At 58.6% G+C, this 12,331-nt stretch overlaps 1 protein-coding gene across 1 annotated transcript in view; it reads left to right on the forward strand.

Moving 5' to 3' along the window:
- Nucleotides 1–12,331, forward strand: part of EPHA10 (EPH receptor A10) — a 40,357-nt gene that overhangs the window by 24,469 nt on the left and 3,557 nt on the right. Inside the window, exons 7-15 of the mRNA XM_032387520.1 lie at nt 1,927–2,098; nt 5,563–5,671; nt 9,264–9,325; nt 9,441–9,566; nt 10,224–10,409; nt 10,872–10,933; nt 11,142–11,345; nt 11,635–11,784; nt 11,977–12,170. Of these exons, the coding sequence (XP_032243411.1) occupies nt 1,927–2,098; nt 5,563–5,671; nt 9,264–9,325; nt 9,441–9,566; nt 10,224–10,409; nt 10,872–10,933; nt 11,142–11,345; nt 11,635–11,784; nt 11,977–12,170 (1,265 nt within the window). The remainder of the gene's footprint in view (nt 1–1,926; nt 2,099–5,562; nt 5,672–9,263; nt 9,326–9,440; nt 9,567–10,223; nt 10,410–10,871; nt 10,934–11,141; nt 11,346–11,634; nt 11,785–11,976; nt 12,171–12,331) is intronic.

The raw sequence follows: 12,331 nt of genomic DNA on the forward strand, positions 1-12,331 counted from the left end.
TGCAGTTCAACCTCGACTTGACAAATGGAGATATGTCCCAATCCACTATCTCTTTTCCCCATAAATTTATCGTCTTTAAATGTGATATGTAATCTACTGTTAAAGTGTTTCTCACCTTGGTGCCAGTTTTCTTCATTCAAGCAAAACCTTGCTTTCATCTTCAGCATGTCATGTGTCAGAACTTCACTCAGCCCTTAGTGACTCGAGGGACTTCTTAGCTGAATCAGATAATAGTTTTTGAATACTGGAAGTCTACTGAGAGCTGTGAGTTGGGGGTGGGTGGGGAGTGAACACGAAGGAGGAGGGACTCCTGAGTCACTGCTGGGAGATCTTGGGGATGGGGTGCCATCCATGGAGGAGGAGAAGCCTGTCTGGGCTCAGAGGGTGAGCTGGGGTTGGCCCATGCAACGTTCAGGGGGTCCCTGGTACATCCAGGTGGACTTGGGGGTCTGCAGCTCAAGGCAGAGGCCTATCCTGGAAAAAGAGAGGTGGGGCCTTTCAGCATAGGGCTGGGAGCTGAATGAAGCCAAGGGCCGGAAGAGAAGGCCAAGAAGGACATTGAGTGTGAGAAGAGGGGCCAAGACAGAGCTCTGAGGAGCCCTGAGGTTTAGGAGACTGCAGAGGACACTGGGAAGGAGCTGGGCACGCAGTCGTTGCTCACAGAGGCCTCACTGAATTGACATGGGGTGGGGGTCAGCGCATAGGAGACAGAGTCCCGAAGCAGAGCTGGGTGGGTGCTCCAGGTCCTAAGGGGCTGTGAATTTGCAGGGAACCAAAACCCTTGAAAAGAGGAGCCTGTACAAAAGGGGTTCCGTGTGAAAGGCTTCAGGGGCATCGCAGGGAAGCCCGGGACCCCAAGTCCTGGAGGCATGGTGCTCCTTATCTGCCCTTCTCTGTGCACACGAGTGCCTGTGTCCTCTGCACAGGGGCTTGCTCAGGGCCCATGAGGGCGGCCCAGGACAGCAGCCTTGTCTCTTCGCCCCGCGCCGCCCCTACCCTGCCCGTCTCTCAGAGGTCCCGCCTGCAGCCCCTGTCTCACTGTCTTTCCCTGGGTCATTCAGATACTTGGAAGAGAGATTCCGACTGGCCCAGTTCAGGTCAGAGTCTTCCCCATTCCTGAATACCATGACCAAAGAACTGGACCACATGATAATGAGGGGCTGTGAGCGTGGCAGGGGCTCTAATAAGGTTGGGGGGGGCAGGCAGAGATGAAACGATGGCCGCATCCCCAGTACACACCATTATCAGACGTGCTGGGGGCAGTATGATATAAAGTACGCACGGGACCCGAAGGAATCAAGACGGTGTTGTTCTGACCCTTCCCTGATGCGACCGTCCCCTATAAAGGAAGAGAGAACTACTACTGCGGGCGCTGTAGGTCGCCCCAGGCCTCCGAAGAGTCTAGCTCAGCAGCGGGCAGTGAGCCGGCCCTCCCTCCGTGACAGCTACCGCTGTCCCCACTGCCCAGCAGGGGCCTCGGGCGAGTCTCTCCACCCCTCTGTGCCCCAGTCCTTGTCTGTGAAAACCAGATGACAAAGAGAAGGATCTGTGTGAGCCGACAGGGGCCGGGCAGGTGTCAGGGCTGTTTCTCACTCCTCCGAGGCATCAGGCCCAGCTCACCCTCTGGACCGCGAGGCCCTGACGTCTGTCCTCCAGAAGGGGGATCTAGCGTCTTCTCTCGAGTTTCTCTTACTGCTCTTAGCCACAAATACCACTGAGTGTACTTGGGACCTTGGGTGCAGGGAGGGGTTGGAGAGCCTGTGGAAGAAGCCTGCGGAGCCCTCCCTAGACCGTCGGAGTCAGGTTCTCCCACCTGGTCCATGCTTGCCTCAGCGCTTCTCCACCCCCTACTCCTTGCCCCCATCATTCTCCAAGGAGTGCGGGTCTGGCCCTGGGTCTGGGCCTTACTTCTTGGTCCTTCCTCAGGGTCAGAGTGAGCAGACTTACTCCACGGTGAAGACAGGGGCACCTGCGGTCACAGTCACCAACCTGAAGCCAGCTACCCGCTACGTCTTTCAGATCCGGGCAGCTTCCCCGGGACCCTCCTGGGAGACCCAGAGCTTCAATCCCTCCATTGAAGTGCAGACCCCAGGGGAGGGTAAGTGATGTGTGTATGTAGGGAGGGGCTGAGGTGGGGAGACCAGCTGGGGCGGGGGTGGTTATCCATGCAATTAAGGGAGCCCATAGAACAGTTTAATTACAACCTAAATAATTCATGAATTTGGAATCCATCGACGAGGGCCCATTCAGTGACATGAATTAAATGGGAGGGCCTCGTCCTGGGGGAGCTCACAGGGGAGGGGCTCATGAACAGCTATAAGCCACGTCTCAGCTGGGATCTCCCAGCCTCCCAGGACCTCCCGTGTCTTGTAGAAATATCCTGTGCCCTCTCCAAGATTCTTGCTATTTTTCTTGGGAGGAGTTGTAGTCTCATGGTCACTTCTTGCTCTGAAGGCTAAATTCTTTCCCATTCTGCTTCTTTCTCTCTGCCGTGATATAGACTCAAACATGGGATGCCGTCCCTTTCCCCACTCGGCCTTAGAGTGAGAAGCACACTTCACTGAAGGTTGGGGACACAAAGGGGTTGCACCACAGCAATAAACAAAACAAAACAGAGCGAGAGTTGTGCACGTTCAGTAGGGGGATTGTATGGTACGTGAATCATTTCTCCCAATAAAGCTATTATCAAGACGAAACAACAAAACAGAACAAAAGCTGAACATCAGATGCCCTGATTCTAAAACAGCTCTGGCTTCTCCCCCGTGGTATTATGCTACCCACTTCCTCCCTTCACCTCCCTCCCCTGGCTCCTCTTCTCCCCACCCCCACCCCCAAATTCCCTTTCATGCCGAGAGATGAGCAGCTTAGCTGTGGCTTTGGTGGTTTTCCCTGCTGCGAACCCTGCCCTCAGGGTCTCACCTCTATCTACCCCGAGCAGTTCACGGAAGTATTTTCCCAGACAAAGGCAGTTCCCCCTAAGAGGCATTCTGACACCAGCTGTCAAGATAATAATTCTTTCCAACCTGCTACATGAGTCTAATCCAAGATAGGAAGAGCTGGAGCCCAAAGGGAGGTGGAGATAAAATGTTGAGGGAGTTTGGGTTCTGGGAAGAGAGACAGCGCTTCTCGCTCGAATGCCTGTCTGTGCCAGACCTTGGCCAGGTGCTGGCAGGAGGAGATTAGAGCTCTGTCTTGAAGGCTGGGGAGCATTTGAATGTGTGGAGATGGGCAGGGAAGGCATGTGGGGTAGACGAATCTATCTGAACAAAGGCGCACAGGTTTGGCTGGAGTGAGTGTGGTGGGGGCGGGAGCTGGGGGCTGTTAGCTGAAATGGGCCAATGATTTCCATTCAGTTGGTGCTTCCCAGTGAGTAGACCCTGCTCGGACCCTCGGCCTCCTTGTCTGTGGCCCAGGCTCTGGGGGAACAGGTCTCCCAGTCTGCGGACCCCTTCTTCCAGTGATCTGTGACCCTAACTCAGGAGCACGATTAAGGATCCCGCTCCAGCCCTGTATCAGCTACCCATTGCTGCGTAACAAATTACCCCAAACCGAGTAGCTGCAAACAGCCAACATTTGTTCTCTCGTGGTTTTTGTGGGCCAGGCATCTGGGTGCAGCTTAACTAGGTGCCATGGGCTCAGGGTCCCTCACAGCTGCAGTTGTCTCAAGGCTCGGGTTCTCGCTGGCTCTTTGCTGGAGGCATGCAGTTCTCTGTCTCTTGGGCTTCTGCCTAGAGCTCCTCATCACACAGCAACTCGATTCTTTCAGAGACTGAGTGAGAGAGAGAGAGAGAGGGTGCCCAAGAGAAGCCACAGTCTCTTGTCTGTGACATCCCATCCTTCGGCTGCATTCTCTTCATTAGAAACAAGTCACTATGTCAAGCCCACACTCAAGGGGACTGAATACCAGGAGGTGGGGAATCCAGGGGGCACATCTCAGAAGCCACCTGCCACAACCGCCCTGTCTCCATTTCCAGGTCCACATGGACACCTCATTTCAAACAGTTCTTGGCAACCCCACCCACCTCTGCCCCAGCCAGACCCCGGGTCCTGTCCCCACCTCTGGAACCATGGGCTCTCAAGTCCCCTCATTGACCTTGGCCTTGTTGGCCTCTAACTCTCCCTTCCTCCTCTGTCCCTTGTCACTTGACTGTGACATCCTCCTAACAGCCCGGGGGATCCAACCTCAGCTCCCAGGCTCTGAGCCCCTCCTGACCCCATATCGCCCCAGCTGCTGTGGATCCTCCCCGGGGAAATGCTCCCCAGCCGTGTTGGCCCTCACTCCCTGGATGCTGCGTTGTGCCCGCCCTGCTTGTCCTGGAGCCTGGAGCTGGCCTGAGTCCTGCGTCCCACGCCTCATCTAATCTCAACGGAGTCTCCAGGACTGCGCAGTATCTCCCCCATTCTCAATAGTTTTCCCAAACATTTCCCCCTCTCTCAGGTACCTCCTGTCGATCCCCGCTTCCAACCCAGCAGATACCTTCATCCCTTTCCCCTCAGGCAGGAACTCTGTCCATTGCTCCCTGGCTCCCTGTCACCCTCAGGATGAAGTCCCTGCTCCTTGGCCTGGCATCCCAGGCCCTTCAGGTGCTGTCTCCTCCCCCCCCTCTACCCCCATTCCCTTTTTCCTCCCACCATCCAGCTTCCCATCTGGCCCCTCTCGGCCCCCATGCGGCCTGTTTTCCCAGCCCCACGGGATGGCTTGCCATTTTCCAGACCCTGCCTGTGCGCCCAAGCACCACCAGAACCTTTCCGAGCTCCCAGGCCCGGTGCAGATGCCACACCTCTTCGGTGAAGCCTTCCTCACTGGCTTTAGGAAGAAAGGAGCGTGTCTCTGCTCAGCTCTCTGTTTCTGTTTTCATTCTACAGTTAGGAATTTTGTTTCTGTCTCCCCCACTGGTCCCTACCCTCCTCCGGGGCAGGGATTCTGGCTCATTCATCACTGCCTTCCAAGTGCTGGCGCCAGCCTGTCACACATGTTGGATGGATGGAGGGATGGAGGGATGGATAGACGGGGCTGGGAGCCTGCGGTCCTCTGGACCCCTCACTTGGGGAAGTAGTTCACAGTAGAGGCTTTTGGAATCAGGCTCAAATCTTAGGTTCACCATTTAGTAGTCGTGGGACCCTGGGCAAACTGCACAACTTTTCTCAATGTCGGTCTTCTCAGCTATAAAATGGAGACACCACCACCTTACTGGCTGGTTGTGACAGTGAAACAGGGTCATTTAGTTAAGGCATGTGGCACAGTATCCTGAGTAAGTGTGCATTCAATGTTACCTTACTGTAATTGGCGGCGGCGGTCCGGATGGGGCTGGGGAGCTCAGGTGAGAGGCCATTCCCCCTGCAGAGCTACATTAAGTCATGCCCATCTGAAAGGCCAAAGGGAGGCCCAGGCCTGCCTGTCTGGACCCTGGGGCCTCTCTTGCAGAGCTGGACTGCAGGGAGAGGAGGAAGCTCCAGGCGCCCCCGTGGGCCTTCTGCTGTGGGGGCAGGGCAGGAGCCTGCACTGGGGCGGCCCCCGGAGCTTGGCCCTCGGCCTGCCTCAACCTCCTGGTTTACCCCCAGCTGCCTCAGGGTCCAGGGACCACAACCCTGCGGTCGTCGTCACCGTGGTGACCGTCTCAGCCCTCCTCGTCCTGGGCTCTGTGATGAGCGTGCTGGCCATGTGGAGGAGGTAGGTAGCTGGTCCCGGCTTGGCTGACTCCTGGTGGGTCGTGGCCCTGGGCACACTCACGTGTGCTCACGGCCCCTTTGTCTGTGCCTGCATTCGCACACATGCAGATTTGCGCACGCAAGCATCCTGCGGTGTAGATCCGGGCAGGGCTAGCGCGGTCCCGGCCCCTCCCCCACTTACTGCTCCTGCCGCAGCCGGCGCTGCCTCCAGCTCAGCCCGCTCTGGGATGAAGGGGATTGAGCTCCTTAGCTCATTAAATGTCAGAAGGCATCACTGAGGATGGAATCAAGCTCCGGCTGCTCCAGTGTGATTAGGATTCTCCTGAGGCGCTCAGAGGCCCCCAGCCCCTGCCCGCAAGGGATCTTGAGGCCCTTGAACACAGGCAAAGGGAAGAAAGGCAGAAACTGTGTGGGAGGGGGGAGGCCAGGGAGGGGAACTCATTCACCAGGAGGAAGCTTGCAGGAGAGTGGGCAGAGAAAGGGGGTGGGAGGAGGGGGAAGGATGTGGAGCTCGAGTTTGTTTCAGAGAAGATTCCAGTCCTTTTGCACGCAGCAGAAAGCTCATAGCATGTATTTCCACCTTCTCCCCAGGGCCACACTCTGCTGCATGCAGAGGTACCAGGCTGGGGCTGAGGTCAGCAGACTTGAGGGGTGGAAAGTCTGCATGTGATGGGCCGGGGGCGGGGTGGGGGGGGGAGCAGAGGCGAGCGATGGCTGCTCGGGGAGCCGCATCCCAGCACATCTCAGCATCCTGGAACTGCCTGTGGGCTGGAGGGACAGCGAGTATTCACACGGCACTGTTTGCTTGGCCTTGACGGGAGCACTGAAAGTGACTAAGGAGGGGAGAGCCTTGACCTGGGGGTCTGGGAGCCCCTCTGCCTGGGCCAGGACAGTCAGGGAGGCAGGACAGGAGTAGTAAGCTCCTTTCTGGTGCTTAGACGCCCATATTGGACCTGTTGGGAAAGTAGGAATGGACAGGAGCTGAGAGCCTCTTGTCCTGGCTGGGAGCCTAAGAGCTCAGGGAGGCAGGCGGAGGAACCGGGAGAGAGGGGTATAAGGAGCACCCTTCCGGGCAAGGGCTGTGCAGGACAGGAGTAGCTGCCCAGGAGCACCTCGGAGACAGATGCACTAGGGCAGGTCGAGGAAGCCAGAGGTCGGTCTCAAAACCTGCTCAAAATCCCATGGAAACGGGGGGAATCTGTGGGTCAGGTGCCGATGGGCATGTCCAGCCAGCCTCACGGGCTGACCTCTCTCTGAGTCCCTGCAGAACTTGCCCTCTGCGGGGTCTCCTCCCCTCCGCTTTCCGTCCCCACCCCATCCTGGCTCATCCCACTTCTCACCAGAGGGTGTTGTCCGGTGGAAGCTTCTCGGTTTCTCTGCCACTCCTCCATCCGCTCGGCCTTGCCCCCTTTCTCTCTACCCACCTTTCCTGGATGTTCTCCTCATTCATGGGAAGTCCTGTCACCACTGGGTGACTTCAGTGCCCTTGGATAACCTGTCCCACCCCTTGGCTTCTCGGTTCTTTGACTTCCTCATTCCCAAGGACCTTCTGTTCCATTCCACCTCGGCCTCCTTCTCCCGTATCCTGCCATGGACCTGGCCATCACCCCAAATACTCTGTCCAGCTGGCTCTTCCACTCATGCCCCACAGGTGCCCTGTCCTTACAGCTTGCTCCCTCGGCCACATCTGTTGCACCTGCTCCTTCAGTGCATCATTGGCCGCCTGGCTCCTCATCCGCAAGTCTGCACACCTGCCTGTCTCTGCACCCATCCTCTCCCTCCCTGTGCTCTGGAGGAGGTGCCTTCCTCCTAGCCCTTCCTGCTGTGTTCCGAACCCCGCCCCTTCTCACCACCTCAGGAACCCTACTATTTCTTTTTTTTTTTTTTAAGATTTTATTTATTTATTTGAGAGAGAGAGAATGAGAGCGAGCACGAGAGGGAAGAGGGTCAGAGGGAGAAGCAGACCCCCAGCCGAGCAGGGAGCCCGATGTGGGACTCAATCCCGGGACTCCAGGATCATGACCTGAGCCGAAGGCAGTTGCTTAAGCACTGAGCCACCCAGGCGCCCCAAGAACCCTACTATTTCTAATGTCCCCCTCTGCCCCACATAACAGCTGACATTTAGTGCGTGCTTAGTAAGCTCTGTGCAACCATGCTGTATCGGGCGGGGCTGTCTTTATCCAGATTTTATTAAAGAGAAATCTGAGCCCACCGAGTCCCACAGCTACCAAGCAGAGGAGCTGGGAAGCCAGTCCCTGCGTGAGGTTCCAGAGCCCGTGCTGCTAACCACCATCGTGACCGCTTCAGCCCCCTTTCCCATCCATATAGAAACATCTCCCTAACTGCCCCCTCCTCCGAACCTCCACACCATCTCTCTCCCCTGCGCCACTTTTTTCTTTCCTGCCTTCCTGTGACGTGGCCACCCCTCATTTCCCTTCTGTTTCCCTTTGACTTGTCTGGCGGTTCTTTTGTGATCTCCTCCATGGCCTCTTTCTCCTCTACCCGGTCTCTGAATGTCGGGGTCCTCAGACTTGTCCACGGTCCCACTTCCCAGGCTCTGTCCTCTTCCTGGACAATGCTCACAGCTCCCGCGCTCGTATCTCCAGGGCAGACCTCTCCTGCACCCCCCGCCCCACTCATTTCTAACTCCCTACTCCGCGCCCCTCCCTGCTCATCCGTGGGCTCTGCACATTCCCATCGGCGCAGCCCGAGCGACAGCTTCTCTCTCCCTGTCCTTGTAAACGGCACCACCGTCAACGGCTGGGCAATGCAGAACCCCAGAAGTCATTCCGACCTTCTCCCTCCTCCTTTCTGCCTTCTAGCAGTCTCGGAGCCCTGTGGCCCTGTCACCTAAATGTCACTTGAGCACTCGAGTCCTCTTTTCTCCGGGTCCATGCTCCCCCTGTAGCCCGAGCCACCGAGCCACCGTCAGCTCCTGCGGGGCGGGGCGGGGGGGGGGGGCGGCAGCTGCAGCCAGCATGATCTTTCTAAAATGCAGATTGAGTCATGGTGCTCACCTGTTCAACACCACCAGGGCTCTCCTCTGGGCCAGCAAGGCCCCCTTCAGGGGCCCCTAATGCCTGTTGGGGGCTCTGGTGATAGTGACGCAGTCCTTTGGTCCATGGCCACCTCTGCCTCAGGAAGCCCTCCTTGGAGGTCTGGGACTGGTCAGGCCCATCGGCTGCGTGTGCCCCTCTGTGCTTGGACCTGTGAGCGGGCTTGCGATGGATGCTCAGCGCTTGTTTACCTGGCTAGACCCCGGCTGCCTCTGACTGCAGGGGCCACCCGATTTGCTCAAAGTTCAGGGGTTCAAAGTCAGGGGTATGGATTTGGGTGCCTCTGGAGGTGCAAGAATATGCATTGTGTCTCAGAGGGAAAATAATTAGGAATGTGGGTGGGGATGAGGGGTTAGGTCTGGGGCTGGGGTTATGTGTCGGCTGTGGGGAGGAGCTCTCAAAGCAGGACAAGAAGGTCCCTCCCCTAGGGCACAGATCTTAATGGTTTTGAAGGGATAAGGAGCTGCCACCCTGGGTCTGGTAAGAGGCCGAGGGCTGGGGCTGCCTGGCTCAAAGAGTGACTCTGCACCTCCCCAGGCCCTGCCCCTATGGCAAAGGAGGTCAGGACGCCCACGACGAGGAGGAGCTGTATTTCCACTGTGAGTTGTCGCCTGCCCCTGCTTAGCCCTCTTCCTTGCTGCCCTTCATGACTCCTCCCACCCCCAGCCACAGAACCCCTTTCTCCAGCCCCTGTCTGTTCTCCCTGCATTCCAGTCAAAGTCCCGACGCGCCGCACGTTCTTAGACCCCCAGAGCTGTGGGGACCCGCTGCAGGCTGTTCATCTGTTTGCCAAGGAGCTGGATGCAAAAACTGTCACACTGGAGAAAAGCCTTGGAGCAGGCAAGCTGGGCACCCAGGAAGCCTTGTCCGTCCCAAGAGCCCCCTCTCTTCCCTCATCCCCACCTCTGCCCTCCAGGCCCTCCCCCATTTCTGGAAGCCCTGCCTTCACCCCAGTCCTGGCCTGCCCAGGAGGCCCCAGCTCCACACCAAATGGGACCTCCACCCACCAGGTTCCAGGGAAGGGGATGGCAGAGGAGTCTGTGATCCTGCCTTCCTACCCTCTCCCCATCCCCATGGTCACCGAAGAGGCCTCCCCACCCTAGCCCTTTCCCCCCTGGCCTCCGCAGACTGCCACTGGTGGAAGTATAGTCCCAGGCCTTCATGGGGGGGTGGTGGGGAGGAGCATTCACAGACTTGGGGACCAGACACACCTGAGTTCTAGTCCTGGCTCTACCGCTGACCAGCTGTGTGCCTCTTCTGCTCTGAACTCGTTCCTTGTCTGTAAAACGGGCACGATAGCTCCTCATGCAGAGCGAGGTGGGGACTGCGAAGCCCACGTCACATCACTGGGTCTCAGCTTGCCATGATTCGAACTCGGGAGCCCTGAGCCCCCGGCCAGGAACAGCCTGTGATCCCAAGCTGCTTTCTCCGCTGCTCACCGGGCCTGGGTTGGCCAAGGGGTGGCCTCCAGGGGACTGAGGTGCTCTGTCCTCACAGGGCGGTTCGGGGAGCTGTCCTTCGGCCGCCTGCAGCTCCCTGGCCGCCAGGAGCTCCCCGTGGCCGTGCACACCCTCAGGGACGGCTGCTCTGACTCCCAGAGGCTCAGCTTCCTGGCTGAGGCCCTCACCCTGGGCCAGTTCGACCACAGCCATGTCGTGAGGCTGGAGGGTGTTGTCACCCGAGGTAGGGCCGTGTGTTCTGCAAGTATGGGTGGAAACAGGGTGGGAGGTGGGGTGCTCCTATGCCCCCAGGCCCTTCCTCCAGCCATGGGATGGGGAGCCCCTAAGCTGCCCAATATGGAGAGAAGTCCTCAGCTCTCTTTCACCGACTCAGGGAGACCCTTCCGACCTTGAATGACCTTTCTGACCCGTAGTGACCCTGTTGGGGGTGGACTGCTTGGACCTTGAGTGATCTTTCTTAGCAAACTTATTGCAGCTCCTAGACCTTGGCCTTTGTCCTCCTCCAGATGCCCCATCTTTTGTTCTTTGGCATAGAGGGTCCTGGGCAGGGGTGCGGCCCACCTGGGGAAACTTGTTTCTGGCTGCCTCAGCTCAGGCTGGGGCCCGGGTGGGGGAGCATGTGTGCGAGCGGTGGGGGGGGGGGGGGAACGGCAGCTTAGTGTGTGTGTCCCCATCCCTGGCACAGGAAGCAGCTTGATGATTGTCACTGAGTACATGAGCCATGGGGCCCTGGACGGCTTCCTGCGGGTGAGTGGCCTGGGTCCTGGGGGGTACCGCTGACCATGTTAGTCTTCGTCCCTCACTTTCTCTTTGGTGGGACTTGTACTTGGCATCGTTCCCTAAAAAGGGGCCCACTGGCCAGGCCCACCTGGTGGGTCCCAGGGCAAATCCAGAGGGGGCCAGGTGACTTCGCTGGGGTCCCACAGCCCCAGAGAACTGCATGTTCCTCCCACAGAGGCATGAGGGCCAGCTGGCAGCCAGGCAGCTGTTGGGGCTGCTGCCCGGGCTGGCATCAGCCATGAAGTATCTCTCGGAAATGGGCTACGTCCACCGGGGCCTGGCGGCCCGCCGTGTGCTGCTTAGCAGTGGCCTTATCTGCAAGATCTCTGGCTTTGGGCGGGGCCCCCGGGACCGAGCAGAGGCTGTCTACACCACCATGGTGAGGGTTCCCTTCTCCCAGGCAAACCTGCCCATCAGACCGCACCAGGGTCCCCCTCACCCACTGCTGCCCTCTTCCCTGCCGTGTCAGGGCCACACTCCCTATAGCCCTGCCCCTCCCCCCCCCCGGCCCCAAATGAATGCCGGTGTGGGCATCATTATGTGCCTTCCCCAGAGGTGCAGCTGGGAGGACGGCAGGTGGGGCTGGGTCTGGGGCTCCGTGGGGTGGGGAGCCCTGGGGGTCCTTGGGCCAGTCCCTTCCTGCCCCTGACCTGCTTGCCTGCCCGCAGAGTGGCCGGAGCCCGGCACTGTGGGCCGCCCCCGAGACGCTTCAGTTTGGACACTTCAGCTCTGCCAGTGATGTGTGGAGCTTTGGTGTCGTCATGTGGGAGGTGATGGCCTTTGGGGAGCGGCCCTACTGGGACATGTCTGGCCAAGACGTGAGTGATCTCAGGCCCCAACTCCCTGACCTCTGCCCATTGACCCTTGATCTCTCAGCCCTAGGCCCCTCTTCACTGCCTACTTGCTTCCGGTCCTGCCTGGTCACTGCCTGAGTCTTCCTTGGGATGGGATGTGTGCATGTGTTGGAGGGCCTGAAAGCTTCCTGTCTGCCCCTCACCTCCATGGCCCAGGTGATCAAGGCAGTGGAGGATGGCTTCCGGCTGCCACCCCCCAGGAACTGCCCCTCCCCCCTACACCGTCTAATGCTCGACTGCTGGCAGAAGGACCCAAGTGAGCGGCCCAGGTTCTCCCAGATCCACAGCATCCTGAGCAAGATGGTGCAGGACCCGGAACCCCCAAAGTGTGCCACGACCGCCTCTCCCAGGTGCAACTGATGCCATTTTGTGCCAGGTTCACTCCCACCTATCCCCAACCACCAGATACAGTTGACCTCTTGCCTCGCCATGAGTGGGCTCCCCACGTGGCCCAAGTGTAACTGCCCCACCTGTCCCACCCCACCTGTCCACCGTACCTGTCCCACCCCAC

This window comes from Phoca vitulina, unplaced genomic scaffold (assembly GCF_004348235.1).
Source record: "Phoca vitulina isolate PV1807 unplaced genomic scaffold, GSC_HSeal_1.0 scaffold2, whole genome shotgun sequence".
In the NCBI taxonomy this organism is placed as follows: Eukaryota; Metazoa; Chordata; class Mammalia; order Carnivora; family Phocidae; genus Phoca; species Phoca vitulina.